The sequence below is a fragment of the Brienomyrus brachyistius genome, chromosome 14, assembly GCF_023856365.1.
Source record: "Brienomyrus brachyistius isolate T26 chromosome 14, BBRACH_0.4, whole genome shotgun sequence".
NCBI lineage: Eukaryota > Metazoa > Chordata > Actinopteri > Osteoglossiformes > Mormyridae > Brienomyrus > Brienomyrus brachyistius.
The window spans coordinates 17,930,626-17,952,310 of NC_064546.1; the positions used below are offsets into that span (position 1 = coordinate 17,930,626).

General features: G+C 43.2%; 1 protein-coding gene across 1 annotated transcript in view; it reads left to right on the forward strand.

The window, feature by feature from the left end:
- The window catches only part of rmdn3 (regulator of microtubule dynamics 3), a 28,133-nt gene extending 6,920 nt beyond the window's left edge, over nt 1-21,213 (forward strand). Inside the window, exons 7-12 of the mRNA XM_048974829.1 lie at nt 12,797-12,872; nt 12,962-13,039; nt 16,113-16,211; nt 16,670-16,723; nt 17,799-17,879; nt 18,324-21,213. Of these exons, the coding sequence (XP_048830786.1) occupies nt 12,797-12,872; nt 12,962-13,039; nt 16,113-16,211; nt 16,670-16,723; nt 17,799-17,879; nt 18,324-18,374 (439 nt within the window). The 3' untranslated portion in view covers nt 18,375-21,213. The remainder of the gene's footprint in view (nt 1-12,796; nt 12,873-12,961; nt 13,040-16,112; nt 16,212-16,669; nt 16,724-17,798; nt 17,880-18,323) is intronic.
- The last annotated feature ends 472 nt before the right edge of the window (nt 21,214-21,685 follow it).

The window sequence follows — 21,685 nt, forward strand, 5'->3', positions numbered from 1 at the left end:
TGTGTCGTAACATTACCATGAATGCTAGGTTCCCTGGATGTGTAAAACCAGCAAAATGCACAGGTATATGAAAGAGCGGTTGGTGGTCAGACCTCAGAAAGAAATTAAAGATTTGCTGGTGGACACATGTGACCTGCTTACTTGGGGGTAGCATCTCACTTGCCTCATTTTTTTGTAAGGACATCATGGAGATCAGGGGGTCCATTTCAGGGGTCTTTCCAGAAGCGGTCTTTTTTTTCCCAGAATTTAACACCCTGTCAGTTTGAGTTGGACTCATTAAACCAACTCACATCTCTCTCTTTGGTGAAACACATCCATTCTTCCTTGGCGAGAAGTGCAGTGAGATGGGGTCAGGCATGGCAAAGAGCTAAACAGCTTTTTGAAGGCTGATTGCCCTTGTTGCATCTCAAAACAAGTGCCGCTTAGGAAGCAAGCAGGGTGGGGGGCAGCGTAAGGAGGAAACTCAGTTACGTGATGATGATGTCATTGGACTACCGTGTTTAATGAGGTCCACATGTTCACTGGGTTTTCTCTGGTTCTCAAAATGAAAAACACTTGCAGTTCCATTGTCTGCATAGAGAAGTGAAAGGACCTGACAGGGAGGCTGTTCCACTGGCCTGCAGCTTCCCTGCTCAGTGGAGTCTGCATCCGTGTTCCCACGGGGACTGCAGTTCTGGCATTTAGGCAAGGAGCCTTGTTCAGGCCAAATGTTTGAGTTCTGTTTTACTCTGGGATTTGTAGTTTTTTTTTTTTGTTGTTTTTTTTTTTTTTTGCTGTGCTTCCATCACCATCACGTTTTAGCAGTGTCTATGTGTGAACCCCCTGTTATTCTACACTATTCTTTGGGTAGGTCTGTTTCCCTAATAAGGGATAGTTTTTAAACATACATTTCATGGAGCAATCACCTGACAGCTGTGCTGTGAACAGGCAGATCCACAGGATTGTGTATGGAGACAAATGTGCCCTTTGTAGGGTTAGAATGCATGGGATTCTGCTATCTTCTGGCGGTCCAGCCAAATCTCCAGGCTTCCACCCTCATGCAGCTGAGCATTGACTCCTTTAGATTTGGCCAGAGTTTTCTGGCTCCGTCTTTGTGAACTTTTGCTCCAGACAGCTGGGACCGGAGCGTTAAAGATGTTCCTGAGAAGTCACCGTTGGTATTCTGTATGCAGCTGCAGATTCAGTGCGGCTGATGCTGACTCATTTGGCATGACCAGGGCTGACCTGACTGAAAGTGGAGCCACATTGTGTAGCCCCCCATTTAGATGAATCTCCACTATCAGGTTTCATGCATCTCCAGCCTCTTGAACTCTACTTGCGAGATCAAGTACTTTTCAAAGACATGTTTTCAAATGAAAGCACAAACAAGTGCCACCATAACATTTGACAGTGGTGCTTCTTTCCTGATCTAGCGGTATCTCTCAAAAGTAAGATCCACCATAGTCAAAATGAAAGTTCCCAAAAAGACTTAAAGGTTGACAGTCAGATGGTTTTTTTTCCATTGTCTTCCATTATAAATATTTGACACTTGTCCATTGTTCTTTTTCTTGTGGATGTCTGCACCATTTTTAGGAAAATAATTTTTAGGGAAATAATTATTTGACCCCCCCTGCTGAAAGTTGACCCATTAATAAAGAAATGAGAAGTCTGTGATTTCACTGGTTTATTTGAACAGCAAAAGACAGATTATTAACAAAACAAGCAAGAAAATAATCATTATGTAACAGTTACAAACCAATTTGTCATTTATCTAGGGAAATAAGTATTTGATCCCCTACAAGCCAGCAAGAAATTAGATGAAGTACATGTGCACTAACACAACACAAGTAGTACTTAAGTTTTAACAGATACCAAGCCATCATTGTCATTTAGTGGCATGACGTTTTTAAATAGTATTCTTGGGTCACTAAACTGTCTACATCTTTTTCCTTATCACTGTGGGAAATACCAAAGAGACATCTATCACTGTGTATCAGTGTTCCACCCTCCCAAAAATGAAAAAAATGTATCCTTCCAGGGTCCTCTAGTTGCAGAATAGAGAGTAATATGGTCTCACAGCACATTGCCTCAGTGTTGGACTGTAATAATAACAAGCTGGCAATGTATATGTGTGTTGCTTTCGGTGGAAATGATGGATTCAGGAATTGCATAATGGTTGATATTTCTTAAATATTACTCAGTTTGCCAACGAGCTGGATTTATTTGCTTTAGAAGGTACATTTACTGCATATTTGTTACTTTTACTTATTTTAGTTGATAATACCGCCCTGCATTCACATGGGGGGATTTTGTCCAAATTCAGTGCTGCTTTAATGCCAGAGGGGCCTTTGATGTACAGTTGTGGAAAAAAGTTTGCACGCCCTTTGAGATTATTGCGATTTCTGCATGAATTGTTGCCTAAATGTGAATCCGATCTTCATTTAATCTATAACAATAGATTTATTTAACAAACACAACATTTTGCCTTTTGCATTCGTTGTTTTTATTGAATGAATGGCTCAAACATGGTTTACAGAACAAGTACAATCTCTAGGATAATGACCTCTTGAAAAGAGGGTAATTGAAGTCAGGTGTTCCAATCAGTTCAGAAGTGGGTTTGAATTGCCTGTTGTTACAAAGCACACACACACACACACACACACACACACACACACACACACACACACACACACACAAACAACTTTGATTACCTGTCCTTCACAAGAGAATCCTGTTACAATACAATATGGCCTTATCATTTGAGATTTTAGATGACTTAATGGGGCTTATAAGATTGTGAAAAATATGATATCTAAAAACTTTCCCTCCTGCAAAGATTAGGAAAAGGGCTTGCAATGAAATCCTCAAAAAAGTGACAAAAATCCCTAGGGTGACGGATAAGGATCTCCTGGCACTTTTATTCTATTTACTTGTGTCTACCCTGGTGTTCATGGTAGTAACAACAGAGGAATCCACAGCTCTCATAAGAACATTGCTACCTGTCTCTGGTTTGCTGAAGACCAGCTTGAGATTCTATGGCACCAATAACTGTTCTTTAAGATGATGATCTCAAAGTTGAACTTTTGGTAAATGTTCATTGCATTATGTTTGGAGAAGACATCTATGGAGAAAACAAGACTGAAAAGAGTGTAATGGTGTGCGGCTGTTACTCCTTCGGGCCTGGATAGCTTGCAGTTATTGAGGGACAAGTAAATTCCAAGTTGTACCAGAAAATTCTACAGCATGATGTCTGGGCATCTGTCTGTGAATTAACATTTAAAAGAAGTTGGGTCATAACATGACAATGATCCAAAACACAGAACTAAATCAGCAACAGAATGACTTTTAACAATGAATTTTTGTACTTTACAATGGCCGCGTTAGATTTCTGCCCTCAGACCCACTGACATGATCAGATCAGAAGCAGCCTTTTCGTGGAAGACACCCTAAAGATATATGAAAGTTTTATAGAGCGGAATGGGCCAAAATAACTTATAACCTCTGTGGAAGTTTCAGCAAAAGCTACGGAACATACGGTAACGCTTTACATTAAGTGCACCTTCATAATACATTCATTATGCATTCATAGAACATTCAATGCACCTTCCTAATGCATTCTTAGAACATTCAAAAGCAACATGCAAGTACATCTTAACATCCCTTAACAGCTTTAATATATACTAATAACAAACAATACATGATAATACAATTATAATGTTTGTTGTTGTTATATAATGTTTGTCATTAATTTATATTACAGCTCTTAAGGGATGTTAAGGTATACATACATGATGTTTATGAATACTTAATGAATACATTATGAAGGTGCACTGAATGTTTTATGAATGCAATATGAAAGCATAATGAAGGTGCAGTTAATGAAAAGCGTTACTGAACATATTTGGTTAGTATTGCCAGTTAAGGAGGTTCCACTACTTAGTAAATATACTTTTTTTCATCAGTAACATTCATTAAAACATCTGTTTAATTATTATGCCTTAGATGAAGATTAGATCACATTTAAGGATCCATTCATTTAGCAGCCGTGTTTCCAAAGAGTGGGGGGAAATGTACTTTCATTTTAAGATGGGGTGCGTGTGTAGGATGTGCTTAGTTTACCTTCCTCTTTCACATAGAGGGATTGACACAAAACCTTCCAAATTGTACTTGAGCAGCATAAACATATATTCATCCTGTTTAGAGAACTGGCCTGCGAGAATGTACTATAAGTTCCCAAAGTCATCACTGAGATATTAACATTCTGCCGTAATCTACTACGATTGTGGCCATTGACATGTGACCACCTCTTCACCCCTTCCGCATGGCCCCTATCGAATGGAATAAAATTGAACAGAAAGAGACCCCAGTTTCCTGCCCAGGCCCATGGAAAGAATGCTGAAATGGTTTTCTGACAGGGAGGATGAGTTTGGTTAGGACTGGGCTTTGGGGGAAGACGGCGGCCTAAGAGCCACATTGGGAGTGTTCCTAGAAGCTTAGGGTCAGGGCTGGCCAGCAAGGTTGTTTACTCTTTTGTGCTTGCAGTGCCCCCTCCACCCTTCATCAAGCCAGGGCTGAAAGGCTGCTTCTTATTTAGTGTAATGAGACTCCAAATCGCTCCCTTGCCCCTTTTTGTTGGGCCACACGTTAATGCACCATTTCCTTTGGTGTGCAGTGAGAAAATGGCTCCCAGAGTTGTCAGTGTGGGGTTGTGAGATCACCTCCAGGGAGTAACTCTACAGCAACACACGCTACTTTTTCTCAATGAACCTGAGTCTTCTTTGCCCCATTGGTCACTTCTTTTTTGAGGTGATGGTTGCCCCAGTTTAAGGACTGGTCTTTCATTTTGCTTTATCATATTTGTCCATTTAGCCTTTGGCCTTTGATGGGCATAATGGTGCCATTGTTATCCCTCATTTACTGTGTCATGTCTCCTTGAGTCATCCATATGCTGTCTCACTTGCACACTAGAAGCAAAGATCATCTAGATACTATTCACTGTGCTTGTAAGAATTATGTGCCCAATCTTCCTTTGTATACTTCTTTTCATACCCACCCTCAGATAAGAAATTCCACGTCCAATTATAGTGGGACCAGTAACACCCCCCCCCCCCCCCACATCCCCCTCTTCTTTAGCTACCCCCTTCCGTTAGCAAGCCACTGGCCTGCTTTTAGTCACGTACTGCTCTCCATCCAGCTTCTAGACCTCCACGCTCAAGCTGTTTGGCTTGGCAGCAGTCTTGGTTGCATAGCACATGGGAGGTCATCCTGACCAGGGAGTGATTGGAGGGGGGGTTAAGGAGCCAGATGCTTGTTACATAGGTGCCTTGACATAAGCATGTAACCAGAGTCGATCCCAGGCCTGGCAGGGGAACTGTGCATTTGTTAATATTATCTTTTTGCATGTTCTTTTTATGTTTCAAGTTCTCTTATAAAGCTCTTCTTCATGGCCAGTGTAAATATCCTTATCTCCGGAGCCTTCCCCAGGCATAGCTGTTGGTGGGCTTACCCTTGGATGTTTCTTTTGGCAACCTCCCTTGAAGTTTGGAGCATCTTTTGCTGCTATTGATGTCCTGCCGATATTCCCCCACCCAGCGATAACTTAATATACGAATGGGCTTTTCTCAGTTTCTTTTGAAGTTCTCTCTAAGCCTAGGGATCTGCCATCATCTTCAGCCATCTAGTCCAGGCTAATGCACCACCTTGAGCATACTTCTGAAGTTTGTTGTAATGATACATATGACAAATAAATTGAAATTTGAAACTTGAACAGCATATTCTTAGAATGTTGCCCTGCTGTGTCCTTACCATGCGAGCAATCTAGTTGACCGTGTTCTTATGTAAAGCTAAGAGGGTCTCCGTTCATGGCCAGTCCTCTGCGTATCCAGCTTGATGTTTAACCCACCATTTTTTTTTATCTACTATTGCATGCAGTTTCCAGCAGATCGTGGCCGACAGACGAACTAAGCCAGGCATCTCACGAGCTTTGTCATATTTTGGGGGCATGAGGAGCTCTCCTGGATATACCTCTGTGCTCTCTACATTGATAGATTTTTCCACCTCCACAAAGCCAACGATGACCCCGCATAGCGAATGATCTTTTATTGTTCTTCGAAGCACATATAACATATAGCTAAGGAACCATCCAAAATGCTGGGCTGCTTCTATCACTGACTCAGATTTGTTTGTAGAACTGCCTTCAGTATAAGTGGAATTCAGTGCTATTTACATTGGTTTAGAGCATGGGTGGGGAACCTACTCCATGGAGGCCCGGTGTGGGTGCGGGTTTTTTGGATAACCTCTCAATCAGCCAATAACAGTGGGTATCCAGGAATTATCCCAAATTTGGTCATCCCAAAAACCCACATCCACACCAGCCCTCCATGGAACAGGTTCCCCACCTCTGGTGTAGAGTATCTCTTATAATGGCGTAATGTAACTGGGTTCCACACTGTTTTGACCATATGCATGCCTTATGTGGTGGGGGAAGCTGTGGGGAGGTTATTGGATTACAAAAAAGAACCTCAGACCAGTTAACACCCAGAATGGTGTGGGTACCTCTTCCACATTCTCAATTTTGTTTTTTAAAAATAAATCCAGGATATTTGATCTCATTTTCAATTCATGGGAATCTGCTTTCAGTAGTCTTCACAGTGTAGCACATGGGGGAAGAAACTCATCAAATGGCTCACTTTCCCTAGAAGTGAGGTACCCAGAGCTGCCGGAAAAGCTCCTCACTGCCGTATCCAATTGTGCTAATAAGCTCCATAGGTATAATCCTGATCTTCTGAAAAATGTGTGTATTCAGGCTCTGTTTTTTGAGGTTTACATCTCAGACGGCATGTAGAAATCACTCCTACATTACTTTCTGGTTTTCTTTGGTGTTGGACTTCTCTTGATCTTAAAGCAGCTGCTTTCATTCCTCTTCATCTTGCTCTGAGCATGTCATGATGTGCCAGTGGAAAGCTGTGTGGTGATGGTAGTTCCTTTGCTCTGCTGTCATTTCTATGGCATCATCTTATTTGCCCCATCAAGTACTCACTTATGCACTACCACACCCAGCAAGCATGTTCACACTATTAGTGCAAGTATGAAAGCGTGTCTTGTCCATCAAATTAGGCAAGTGCACTGCTTAATCTATACTTTATCAAATGCTGCGTGGAAGCAGTTGTTGGCTAAGTATATAGACCACAATGCACTGTGTTAGTTACGGCAAATGTTAGCATTGGATACAAGGAAGTCTGTCAGCGTGTTAGAGTACAACATGCCTCCTAAAAACTTTCAGGTGAAGTGCATAAAGTTGTATAATAGTGGTGACATGATGGCGCAGTGGTTAGCACTGTTTTCTCAGACTTCTGGGATCATTGTTTGAGTCTTCACTATTGCTCCATGTGTAGAGTTTGCATGTTGTCAACATGAGGGTTCCTTCAGATACTTTGGTTTCTCCCTACAGCCCGAAAACATGCTGAGATAAATTGGAGTTACTAAATTGCCTGTAGGTGTGCTTATGTGAGTGTGCTCTGTGATGGGTTCGCATCCCATCCTGTATCAGTTATGCCCCTGGGGGCCAGGTATGGCACAATAGGTTAGGATGCTGTGATCAGAAGGTCACTAGTTCAAATCTCATGGTTGCAGTGATATCACCGTTGGGCCCTTGAGCTAGGCCATTAATCCCCAGTTACTCCAGGGAATGTCTGATCCTGCTTTCTCTAAATGTATGTCGCTCTGGATAAATGTATCTGTGAAGGATATACTAGTAGTGTGGGGCTTCTTTTCCCACAGTAGAAAGTTATTTTTGCCCTCTGTACATTTCTTACTCTGGACCACTGCTTGACGTCAGCCGGCTGCAGGAACTGGACTTCCTCCAGGTCTAGAGCACTGAGTGGCACTCAGTGAAAGTGTGTGTTTCTTTCTCCAGAGAGTAATGGTGACCGCATCGGAAGAAACTGAGAAAACGAAGGGTTCCAGTCTTCCTTCTGTTTATAATTTCAGTCCTTTGTTTCCATCTCGATAAAGCTTTGCCTCTTTGAACCTCAGAGGAGCAGCGGTCAGCTTGCGCTATGCTGCCATATGGATGGGCTCTGTGTGGCAGCCGTGCTGGGCTGCTGTCGTCAGCGGGACCGGAGCACACGCGAGCTCGCCACGGACGACAGAGCAGCGGGTCCCAGCTGGCTGTACTTTGAGCACTCGGGCAAGCATGAGCGTGACATCACATGGAATTGGTGGTGGTGGTGGTGGGGGGGGTCCTAACATCATGACACAACCGGGGTCTTGGATAAACAATCTCTTCACGTTTTCCTCTGCTGTAATGCCTCCCCATTATCTTTGCCATTATTATTTAATGCCTTGTAATTGAGCCCAAGTTGGGAAATGCTGCTCAAACAGAATGCTTGGGCTTTTTCTGAGCTGGGTTTCTATCAGGCAGTTCATCCCATGTTTCTCTAATGTTGCGTAAGAGCCTCCCTTCAGGGCCTGCGATTACATCAGCCTGAAGCACCTTTGCTGCCAGACCACAGTCCCTGTCATTTACATTGGACTGGAATTGGCTGCTTGCGTAATTTCTCGAAAAATTAATTTTCTTCATTTCTTATTTATTTTGTATCATTTTTCGCCTAAGAACAACCCCGCTATGCGACACCTGCAGAGATGACAGGGGACTTGTGTAACACTGAGATGTAATTACTGAAGGGAACATGGGAGAATTTTGTGCTGAGGAGCTGTATGGCTTCTGTCATTGGCAGAGCCGGTCGCTGGCGCAGGTATCTGCGACACCCCTGTTTTCTGCGCAGGAAGAAGAGAAACTCAGAGCCAAACACATAGTCATCTGTGTCCCATCCAGTCCTGATGCCGCTGTCCCTTTGCTTGAAGCCAGACAAACTGTAGCATTGCTGTTATTTCTAGACGGCCGTGGCTCCTCCATACACCCCTGGCAAACTTCTAGGCTTTAATTGGTTCAGTGCCTAGTGGTATTTTTCCTTGTATTAATGGTGTGTTCGCAGCAGAGAGAGGGTTTTTTATTGAGATGGTGGTTTCCTTTTAACGATTCCAAAGTCGGTATTTATGTTCTCCGTTTATCTCGTTAATGTTTGTTTATTCAGCCCCAGCCGGCAGCTTGCTCTTTTGACCTCAGTCGGCAGTAAAATATAGCCACACATGGCATAATCAATTACCCCGCTAAACAGAATTATATCGTTGGATATCCGGAAGCAGTCCTACATGCAGGAGCCACGTTTCAAAAAATCTGAAGTCTGTAAAATTTGCAGCTACTAAAAATCACATGAGCACAGATTCTGAGGATTGGGGGGGCGAGGAGGAGTAAACAACAGCGCTCTGAGTGCTGCGTAACTCCCTCTTCAGGACATGGCAACTTATTTTGTTTGTTTGGTTATTTATTGGGATTTTTTTTGTTGCTAATGGAAAAATTGATGAGATTAGGGTTGCCATTCACAAGTATTTTTCCATCAGTTAATCTATCAAATATTTTACCGTTTGGTCGATTAACCTAAAGATTCGTTTTCCTTCAGAAAATTGAATTGACTGTTTCATTTAAGTTCATTTTAGTTTGACAACAACAAACTGCATGTCACTGCAGGGCTTTAGATAACGGACGACGGCTTTTTCGGCACTATATAGACATTGCATGCGGCAACGATAAGCATATTAGTAAGCCTATTATAAGCATATTAGTATGCCTAAAATGATAATGAGAGGCATACTGTGATGCCCAAATGTTAGTAATCTGTATAAATTTGGCGCATCCTTATGCTTAATAAATTCAGTTAGCAGAGCAGGCCACATGCGACCGTTTTGGTATTCCATGGAGGCAATAAGCACTGAAGTGGTGGTGAAGAAAGGGTCCGCTTAGCAGCCACAAGATGTTTTAAAAAAGGAGGTATTGTGTTTGAACAAGGTAAAAAGGCGTTGATGGGTAAAGGTACTGATTGCACTGTAAATTCCAATATGTTTTTGGTAAATATTGTTTTCATTTTTATTTCATTTCACAAAATTGTTAAAGCTCTGGTGTCCATTTTCGTTTCATTTTTAATTTACGATAACACTGGTACCAACAAGCCCAACGTGCTCAAATGCCACATTGGTAGCATCAATCAATGTAGAATGAGCCCAGATTCTATCTTATACATTTTCTCAAACACCTATTCAGTGCAAATTTATGACTAATTTAAGGCGTTAATAATGAGTGTATTTAGCAGCTACAGGGACAAAAGATATTAAAAAGGCCGCCATACAAATTGTACTTTAATAAACATGAATAAACAACACTTACGGTGGTTTTGCCTATTCTGGCCATCATCCTTAATGGCACGTATGTATTTCCTCTTCAGGTGCTCATGCATAGTGCTAGTGCAGCTATGGTGTGCCATCTAATTTTGCACAGTGCACTTTTTTGTTTTGTGATAATTTGAACTCCTCCCATAATTATGTAATGATACTGAAAGACCATGCGATGGGCTGGCCCCCCATCCTGGGTTGTTCCCTGTCTTGTGCCCATTGCTTCCGAGATAGGCTCCGGCCCCCCCGCGACCCAGTAGGATAAGCGGTTTGGAAAATGGATGGATATTGAAGGAAAACATTCATCATAATGAATTGAAATGTTTCAGTGGAGGATATTTAGGAAAGTCTTGTCTTGCATGTCTTAATGTCAGTGAGCCTGTAACCTCATAAATGAAAGGGTAAGATTGCAGTCATGCTGTAGGATTGAGTGACGGAGTCTTGTCAGACATAGTCAGGCACACTGGGGTTTCCATAGATTTGACACCGAACTGTGTTTTTTGTATTGGTGTAAATTTTGCTTGTTTACATCTGGGTTGTTACCATGACTACTAATGTTACCATGATGACTAGTGGTTATATACCTCCATGACTTTCCACATTGGGTGCTTAGGAGAGCTTTTGGGTTCTCATGAAGTCAGTTTCATTCTGTCTGGTGGGGAGGAGGGCAGAGCATAGTGTTTTATCTCTGGATGGACCTCTTTGTTCCTTCTAGACCCATGTGTGAGCAGGATACCTTGTTTATTAAGCTAATTACCCAATAAAAGTACACTCTGACTTCTAGAATGTGAAATTATAAGACCACAGACTTTGTTGACGGTAGCACTGATGAATGTTATAGTAGTAAAAGACCGTTACTTTCATCTCGCCTGCTGCCTCCAGTACTTGCTTGTGTTGCTCCCCAGTTTCATCCCCATGCATAGCGAAGAGCTGTGACCCCCCCCCCCCCCAGCCGCTACCTCTGTGCAATCACACAGTCTCAACTTATATCCCACTGTTGGCCCCGTCTCATGGGTGCCCATTTATTTTCTTTTCAAGAAACTGTTGCTCACCACGTACAGTTGCTTCAGCTTTGTAATCAGCTCTTTTCAAAGGAACAAAATCTTTCTTCACAAAATAGGAAGAGCAATGGTGTAGCTGTTGGCAGTGCTCACTGGTCGTCTGTGATGCAAAATGTCTCTGGCCAGGCACAAGGGAGTCGGGGGAGGGCCCGGTTTGTTTTCACTGGCAGCCCAGAGAAGCGCTACCTCAGAGTTGGTGGGCTGTCAGGGCCTATACATCTAGCCTCCTGGCAGGCTGGCTGGGGGGTAGGATTGGCAGAGGGGGCTGTGGGACTAGGAAGGGGGGGTCCACAGGGGGAACAGGGGCCTTTGCCGAGGAGTCAGCCAAAGTGCAAGCCTGTCTCAGATGGGCTATCTGCTGAACCTAGCTTGAAGGACTGCAGGAGACTTGGTCACTCAAGGTTGTGCAGTTTCCACTTGTGGAAACAGGAAGACATGCTGTGAGATTCACCTGGGCATTGCGGAGCTGCTTGCACATGTACTCATAAGCCGTTCTGATGCCGTGGCCCTTTGGCTTCTAGGGAGACAGTGGGCTGGTTTACTGACAGATCTAAATTCATCTGCATATTATTAACAGTCCTTTATTGCTAAGTTAGACTGTTCCAGCAGGCAGGATACTTACTAGTGAACATCAGAATGACCCTCAGTGCATAAAAATATCCTTATTATAGATACCTCTTTACTGCTCGTTCCTTTAACAACCTCCCAGTTAATTTCCCTTTTGTTCATGGACTTGATATCACACTGCCCCAGTGTGTTTGAGAAAGACCAGTGACACTCCACTGCTATTTACGTGACTGGAAACATTGTAAGAGTTTTATAAATTCCTCATAAATGGTTTCCACACTCCGCCAATGTGGTCTCTGGGCCCTCTCTACATGTATTGGGTTTCCGTTGGTGACTGGATTTGTTATTTTATTTTCCAAAAATATCACTTTCCTTTTATTTTAACATTGAATGTCTATTGCTAATGAAGGGGGAAAATCATAATTTATTCTTTGTTTCCCGGAAGCTTGGTCTTAGTCGTTTGTCTTAATTAATTAGACATCTGTTTAATTTGAGGCATTATAAGTAATTCTAAGGTCTACCCTTGGATGGGGGTCTTTATTTGCATGTACATGAAATTGTTGTTGAAGCCGTTTCCCGTTACTGTATAACAAGGGTTTGGAACCTGGTCCATGGAGCTTAAAGTGTGATTAGAGACATAAACCCCCGCACCATACATGATCAGGTAGAGAAATTAGGGTATATGGTTTGACCTGGATGGCTGTACATGGTACATGGCTGTCTAGGTATAACTAGAAGCTACTTGGTTCTCTGTTTCTGTGGTGGCACCACCATCCTGGAGAGCCAGTCCATCACTGAATTACTCTGGACCTCCTGCAGGTTTGATCTAGTTTGTCTAGGGCCAAGGCTGTCTGAAGCAGAAAGAGAAAGTGGAGTAATCTGACTGCCCCTGTGTCTTGCAGGTTTGCAGTTCTCGCCAGCACGACGTCCCACCATGAGACCATGCACAGTAAACTGAAAAGCAGCCTCATACTCAAGGTAGCGACGCCCAGGCCGGGTCAGCCCAGCCAGCGCATCGTAACCTCTGCCACCATCCAGTCACTGGGTCCATCTTTCACGTCTTTCAGGAACATGTGGACCGGGCGATGGCGTTAAACTCTGAAGATGCACAGTGCTTCTACCTACTGGGGAAGTGGTGCTATGAGGTAAGCAAGGGGTCCTTCAGTCCATTGCTGAGAGCTACAAAATCCTGTGACGATACATAGATACAAAAGCTGCTGGAGGCGGGGGGTTTGTGGAAAATGCCTGTTCTTTGGGTGCTTTGAATGTCTTTGTGGTAAATACTGGCATAACCCACAATTAATGACACTCAGCTAACTGTTGCTAAAACAGTTGGGTCTTGGCCCCTAACCCTCCCACACCATGCATGTCTTTTCCATCCAAGTCTGATAGCGGGAGAATTGATGAAGTCTGTTTTTCATGCATGAATTCCAGCACTGACTAAAAATGATTTTGTTGGCAGTGCTGGTCAAAATTTTTCCAAGTTAACTAACGACCCTTTCAGGAAAACTAAATCAGGAATAACAGTTTGCCTTCTGAGTGTCCAGTTTGGATAGGATCTGTAGGACTGGCATTTAGTTATGAGTTACATCTTTCCTTTTGGTCTAACAAGGGAGCAATCAGGAGCCAGTGGTTACCAGTAAACACAGGTCAGCAAAGATCTTAGTCCAGCCTGGGGGACCCAGAGTTAGGGGAAGGACAAACCGACCCACCCCTCCGAACTCACGGCAGCTGGCAGCGTTTCATATTTCTCTTGCTGAAGTGTCTGTATTCACAGCGGATCCATCGCATCCTGAATTCGATTACACCCCATTTTCGCTCATTAAACGGGTTTCCCACAAATTTGAGTTCAAAGCCCAAGGGATTATATGCAACAAACATTTCTTCAAAAACGGAGCAGATTTCTGAGGCCTCATGCCCCAAACCTCAAAGACTAACCATGACTGAGTACACCATGTCCGCGGAACCTCTAATCGCCCTTCATTCTTTGCTGTTCTTTCCAACTGGCACCCATGCCTTGGCCTGAGCCTGCCTCTGCTGGCGCTCTGCTTCAGAGCAGCTTGCCCAGTGTATTTCATCACATGAGCTCCGTGTGTGCACTCCTGGAGGCGGAGGCCATGGGGCAGAGCCGCACGGCCAAACTCTTAGATCTGCGCTTAATCCACAGTCGACCGTAAGATCCTCCTCAGCTGGTTGGTGGACTGCAGAGCCATGACCTTTGACCAGCTTCTACTCAGTTGCAATTGTATTATTCCACCTGCGTAAACACAACCTCCACTGTGTGTGTGTTTATTGTTATGGCAATATTTCTGTATTTGAACATCCTACGCCCATGTCCCAAATTATGCACAATTTGTATTGTTCTATGAAAGCACAGATATCTTTTTTTTATTATTTAAATTTGAGTACATTTTTGTTGTCTCTCTCAGTGTGTTTGGACCAGTCAAGACCCACCTCTCCTGACTGGCAGATTAGCATTTATACTATTTTGGGCTGTTTTGGTATACACATTCATCATATACCTTTCCCTAAATTGTTTTTGATTCGGTATGCACAATGAAATATATTTGAATAAATGAATACATTTATTGACGTGGGAGGTACCTAAATTCACAACTAGATGTTCAATACAGAAAGCATGCTAATTGTGGCTGAGTTGGTTACAGCTAACGCAGATTTTAGTCAGCCTTAATGGCTGGTTTGGGAACATTTCAGTTTTCCAATAAATTATACCAACACTGGTGACCGAGTAATTGATAAAACCAAGACTATCTGTCTGCTTTGTTATACCGAACCCTTAATATGTTGCTGGAAATGCATCCAGTGTGCTAACTCATTTGAGATGACATCATCTGAGTATGTGTATGACCGGAGCAAGGCAGAAAGAGTCTCTGCAAGTTAATCTCCCCAATGGCATTTAAGGTGCCAGGAAAATCAGACCAGGCTAAAATAATACAGTTCTAGTACAGTAAAGTACAGCTGTAGTGTTTATTGCTGCAGATTTGTGACCATACTCTGCAGCAGAGAACTGAATTTAGTTCATTATGATTATTACAGTTATCACATTTATTATGCATATTTATTTTTACGGTGTACAGATAAACATCTCTTAGGTTTTGTTTTGCAGATCCATTGCCTTTGGTTTACAACCATTCCTAATTGTGCTTGTGTTTGCAGTTTGAATAATAACTTCAAAACAGATTCTGCGCTATATCAAAGTTGCATCAAACTGTAAAGTCAAAAACAAGATTTGTATTGTGAACCATTGATTTTTTGTACTGTTACACCCTTAATACGAATCATCTTTTTTAAAAAGATCTCAGATAGAGCATTCAGACTGTCATTGTTGTGCACCGTTTAAGATAAGATAAACTTCCCTGCGGAGGGAAATTTGTACATCAAGTAATAAACAGAATTTGGCAATGCACAGATCAGAAAAGTATAAAGAAACATAAATATATATGTTTAAACAATGTATTAAATACAAACAAATAGCAGCCGAAGACCTGAGATTGTGCTATTATTATCAGGGATGGACAGAACTGGTACGCAAGTACGCATTTACCTTTAAAAATGATACATGCGACAATCGATTGTTTGTAAAGGCGTGAATGCGTACTTATGTGCATTTGCGCTGGTATGAAAACAAAATATAATGCATTTTAACCTGTATACCGCAAATGAAGTAGAGTTAGCATATAAAGATGCTTTATATTTTGTTTTCATATCAGCGCAGATTCACGCAGGTGAATACGTAGTTGCGTACCAGTTATGTTCTTCCCTGATTATTATTTTATATCAAAACCACCATGATTTGAAAGAGGCTTCAAAATTTGCTCACCGGACATGGACAGACTCATTGCCTTTCTGCTGCTCAGCTGATGTGACAGTCTGTCCACTGGAGACTGCATCTTTCTCCTGTGCACAGGGGCGCTTCATGCCTCATGCATTGTGTAGGAGACAACCACAACTGCAATTTGAGGACTTGGCCCTTATGCTCTGTGTAAATAGTCAAGGACGGGCAGCGTGCAGCTCTGTCACTTAAGTCTTCGCTGAGTGTTTGTCCATGTGCCTGGTGAATCCTTTTGAGGGCTTGTTAGTCTGTCAGCGTAAGAGGAATGATGGGAGATGGCTACTGAAATGGAGCGCTCCATCTTTTTGAGGCTCTTCTTGGAAGGCTCTTCTGTGCACCTGACATCATCTGTCACCTTTTGCTAGATCTCCACCCTGGGTTGGCTTGAGAGGAAGGCTGCCGCTGCTCTGTATGAGACCCCACCCACCGCTACCATGCAGGATGCCCTGCAGAACTTCTTGAAGGTACAGCAGCCCCTGCCCTGCTGTCAAAATAAATCCTTCTGGGTCTTTTTCTAGAAGCCAAGTAGCATGATACTGGGTCAACCTTAGAGGTGTCTGGCCTCCACAACATGGTTGGCAGCTGCAGACTAGCTGTCGCCGTGGTGATCTTGACCCGTGTCTTGCTTGTTTGGTTGTTCTGCTGATTTGTACACCACCAGCCCACTTGAATGACTTTATGATGTCACTCCGAAGACTGGAGAAGGCGGCAAATTAAAATGTGCCTGTACTCTTCTTTAAGCGTCTTAATGACCCATGCTGCCTTCTTTCCGGTGTTGTTTACATGGGTGTGGTTTTGGCATATCAGGCTCCTGCAAATTTCTGTGCTGTGACTGAATGAGGTGCTGTGCAAGATTTCAACCAGGGCCTAAAATACATCAGTTTACTTTCTAAAAACTTGTTCTCTTTTCCTCCCTGCCCAGGCTGAAGAGTTATGCCCAAGCTTCTCCAAAACACTGAGGCTTTATATTGCCAAGGTAACAGAAAACTCCCCCTTTGTGTGAGTGAACGGCACGTGTGTGGATGGGATAAATGGTTAGGGTGGCTGATGGGTTTGGCACCTCGGGCTAGGGCAGGTTTGGCTGCAGGCATGTGCCAGCTTTCCTTGCCTGTGGGCAGAACTGCCTCAGTAGGCAGCCAACATGGCCCTCCTGCTGCTTTCCCAGCTGGCTCCAAACGCCTTAAAAAAACCTCTGGATGGCGTAATCTCTGAATTACTCTGTTGAATGTACCAGTCTAGCTGCAGCCTGCCCCTGGAGCCTGACCTCTTTCTGTTCTTACAGAGGGTGGTCTTAGGTTAGTTTGATACTCCATCTCTCCCAAAACGAAGGCTTAGACCAGATCGGTATAGCCACTCTCTTTTTGTTTGGGCAGCCATCTTTTTATGTTTTTTACCCCAATCCCCTCCACAGCTACCTGCTGCCATTCTTCTTGGAAAAAAAGGAAATAGGGGAATAATGCAAAAGAGTAAGAAGAAGTGAGCACAGCTGATATCTTCGTTTACTAGCTTAGTGGCCGGGTTCCGAGCGGCAGCTTCTTAGGTCCATCACTGCCGTCATCACCAACGTCAAGCAGGTTTTTATGGCCTCTGAGGTGCAGGCTGAGTGACATCACTGTTCTCCCAGTATCCGCAGTGGCTCGGAGGGAAAGGTTACCCTGCTTGATTTAACCCCGTAGTGGTACCACGATATACTAATGGAATGACATCTTTGCTTGCACGCTGCTGCTTGTGGGGTCCAGTAAGAGGTATTAGTGAGTCAGGTGTGGCTTGTTCGGGAAGTCACTGGATATATCTAGTGCTATTAGACATTTTGTGGGTAAGGTACGCTTCTGTGTGAACCCTGGAGTGGTTTTGGAGCCAGTGACCTGCTGTGATTTTCTCTGAGGTACTTGCAGCTGGATTATGGGTAGGCCAAAGACCATAGGTCATTTGTCACAGACACAGCTCACAGATACGTATGAATGAGGAGCTTGATGGGGTGCCTTCATTACTGTTGTTCTCCCGATCTCTCCGTCCTTTATTGAGTGTCCTTATTGTGTTCATCCCACCAGTGTCATAAGGATCTTGGGAACATTTCCGAGGCTGAGAAGTGGTTCCAGCTTGCGTCACAGATGAACGGTGTCTCCGGCGTGGTAAGCGTGCACATCCCAATTTTCAGTTGTCTGCATGTCAGTTGTCTGCATGTCATTTGTCTGCATGTCATTTGTCTGCATGTCATTTGTCTGCATGTCAGTTGTCTGCATGTCAGTTGTCTGCATGTCAGTTGTCTGCATGTCAGTTGTCTGTCCTCTTTGCTTGTGCGTGCATGTGACGCTTCCACTGGCACCGGCATTTTCCATCACCCATCCTCCTTCCTGACTGTCATGGCTGTGTGATTTTAGCGAGCAGCTTGGTTCCCCATCACCGTGCATTTGCAGCTCTGCACGGCGCTCAACATTGTTACCCTTCCACCCCGTCGTGTCGACGCCCCACTGTTTCTCTCATCCACACCAGCTTCACCATCACAAAGGTGTACGGTCACACCATGCATGATTAATCCTGCAATGATTCCTGCCGGTGTCTTGCCGGTCCTTTAGGACAAAGATGGTGCCAGTCTGGAAGAAGCAGTAGCGGAACTGCAGAACTGAGGGTTTCATGTTCCAGGGGAAACAAATGGCGACGCGCAAGCCCGGGGGATGTGCGAGGAGCCACGGGTTCGGCCGTTGACCTCAACGCTGGATGTGTCTTTTTTAGGGGGAGGGGGTGTGTGTGATTAACATACTGACATCTGCAGAGTGGCCTGTGACAAGCTGACACCCATGTGCTTACCGTCCCCTATTCCTTTCACAAAAGTGGTCATTTGTTTGCTTTGCAAAGGAAATTGCCATGTGAGGAAGTAACAACTGCTTCTCCCTGGAGGTCCCTGCCAGGAGGGAAAGTGGGCCTTGAACTGCCTTCAGCAGAGATGAAAGCTTGCTATGCCTGATTAAATATTAGGTCATCGTTTTAGGGTGCAGCTGAGGTCACTGCGCTACAGACACAGGCATCTCAAACACAATGTAAACCATACATTTTAATAGTAATACCACAGTTCTCCTTCTACATATACCACGCAGTGACTGTCTGTGCTGAAGGCTTCCCCTGATGTGTGTGTGTTTAATTTTAAAACAAACGCTGTGTCGTCGAGCCCTAATTAAATTGGTAGGGGCAGCGTGGTAATTGTAATGTCAACTGGAACAACGTTTGGAGTCTTGAGCAACCCCTCTGGGAGTGATATAATACTAGAGAGCCTTCGCAGAGAAAGGGAAAAATATTTTAGGGCTAACCAAAACACCCAGAGGAGCGTCACAGGGCCATTCTGGAACACATTACGTCCAACGCTCGAACGCCAACTCGGCCTTCCTGCTATTTTGATTTATGCACAATCGAGTCTTTTGTCTGGGGGTTGTCTAAGAGAGCTACGATTGACTTGCTTAGAGACCTGGAGGACCAATCAAAGGAGGTATAGGCCTCGCTGCACTCACAGCCAGGAGCTGACATTCTCCACACCGGTGCCAAAAATGGCAACAAGTTAAGTTCAATCAAAACCTGACTCCTGTCTGGCTTGTTTGGGGTTCGCGTCATTAGGCGCTGTCGTTACTCTTTGTTATAGCCGTTTCTGTTTCTGCTCTGAGTATTTATACTTTTTTATAGTATTTTATATACTTTTTAAAATTTTCCTACACTAATTGGCTTCCTATTTCTATAACTATTCTCTTAAAACATCGGTGTTATCCTTGTCGACAGAGTGGGTCAGCTTTGTGATCAGAGTAATGCGTCCTGAAATCACCTCAGTCTTTTTGTTCTTAGAAATATGTTAACCAAAGCTATGCACCACTGTAAAATGTAATTTTCCCATTTGCCTTTGTGTTTCATGGGAAATCACCTCAAACATGCCCGCAGGAATCTGTATCTGGTATAGGGAATGTAATTTTTAGTCTTGCGAATTCTGAATAACCACTGCAGTAGTATGTTTTGGCGTGAGGGCACGTGTTGTACTGGCGAGGGTTGAAAATTGAGCCGTGCACTTTCTGTGAACCATGAAGTCATTCTGCTGATTCTTTTTATTTTTAATAAATTTCTCTATGATTGTGTAGAAGTGGTTAGGAAGGAGAATATTGTGGATGAAGAAGGGAGCACCTCTCTGTTCAGCTCCTGCCTCTCATACACTGACATATATCATGACCCTGTGCAGTGGAGACAGGAAGTGAAGTGAGTGCTGGGTATTGTGGGTAGTGATTTTGGATTTCCTTCTGCATGCTGATCTCCAAGCAGGTATGTGTTTGAGGATTTAAGGTCTCAGTTGATGTGTTGGTTTTGGTTTAAGGTGCATTAGATCAAACACCAGTAAAAACTAGTGCCAGTGTTGATGGATTTGGCTAAAGGGACTCACTGCTGTCATATCTGAGTCACCTTGGGAAATTACAATATCCAAATGAAACTTGTAATAACTTTTGCCACAGAAGTTCTGTAGGTCTGCTGCTTAATGCCAAACAAAGGTTTTCCACCTCAGAGCTTTGATGGTGTCAGAGGTCAGGTTGTGTAGCTTTCGCAGATTTCGGCACTTCTCCTTCAGTCTGTAGTTAGTATTTCCCCTGAACATGTGACGCGACTGTGTGATTGGGACTGACTGGGAAGGAGAAGAGCAAAACAGCAGTATTTTATGACAATATTTTAACAAATTTGTTTATGTACAGGGATTATCACCATCTGTGCTGCTGTGGTTGTATTTGTGTGTGTGTCGATGTAAATGATATATATATAGCATATGTAAATTATATATATATATATATATATATATATATATATATATATATATATATATATATATATATATATATATATATATATATAGTGTCATGTTTTTAGAACATGCAGTGGTTCCAGATTTGTTGAAATTCCATACTTTTTTGTACAGTTATGGGAAATTGTCAGGGTGTCCCTCTTGTAAAGTTTTGCTATTTGACAGTGTATACAGGATGGGTTCCTAAGCTGCCGCACCATTAAATCAGGGGTCAGTTTTACACATGGGGATGCTTGAGATTACATGATCATTAGAAATGAAGGATAACATTAGGTAGAATGGCCTGAAAAATTAAATGATATGATGGGGTCTGTTTCTGCATCATTAACAAGTACAGTGAGCTTTGTCGGCATTCCAGAACTGTCAAACCTTTCTCTCTACTTACATTATTTCAAAGATGTCATATTTTGTATTTGAGGGGGGTTTGTAAATTAAAACATTCTGTGGTTATTACTATTAAAATAATGTTCTGTTGAACTGACATTCAGTAATTTATTATTTAATGTTTTTTTCCTCATTGTCTCAAACTCTTAAATGAATGTGTTCAACAATCTCTTGAATATTTTACTTGATCATGAATATAGAGAAATCTAAATTCCCATGGAAATATAATGAGATGGAACTCAATAAAAGAAAAAAAAGTTTCTGTGTTGGTTTGTTCTTAATATTCAGCCTGTGGTGGGGGGGCAGTGGGAATGGGCAAGCTAATGGGAAATGGGGGGGGGGGTTTGAAAATACCGTTCAACTTCCCTTCCAATATGCTGTGGGGCACCAGAGACGATCTGAAGTCTGGTAGCTGTCCGGTTAAGTCCTTCGCACTCCAAACAGGGATCCCCAGGACTTGAGTCTCCTTGTCTTTCTATGTTCAGAGAGTTTTTTTATTTCATTAAGCATCTTCTCCTGAACAGGTGTCATGGCTGGGTTCTGTCTATAACCCCCCCCCCCATCCCTCACCCCCCTGGGATTCCGAGTATTTGAAATGAATCCTTTATGGACATGGCTGTGCACTTAGAGTGCTTTTCCATTGAACCAGGCAATGTACTTTTGGTACTTTCCCTTTTCCATTGACTTCCATTCAAGTACCAGTACCAAAAAGCCAAGTACCAAACCAGCTGG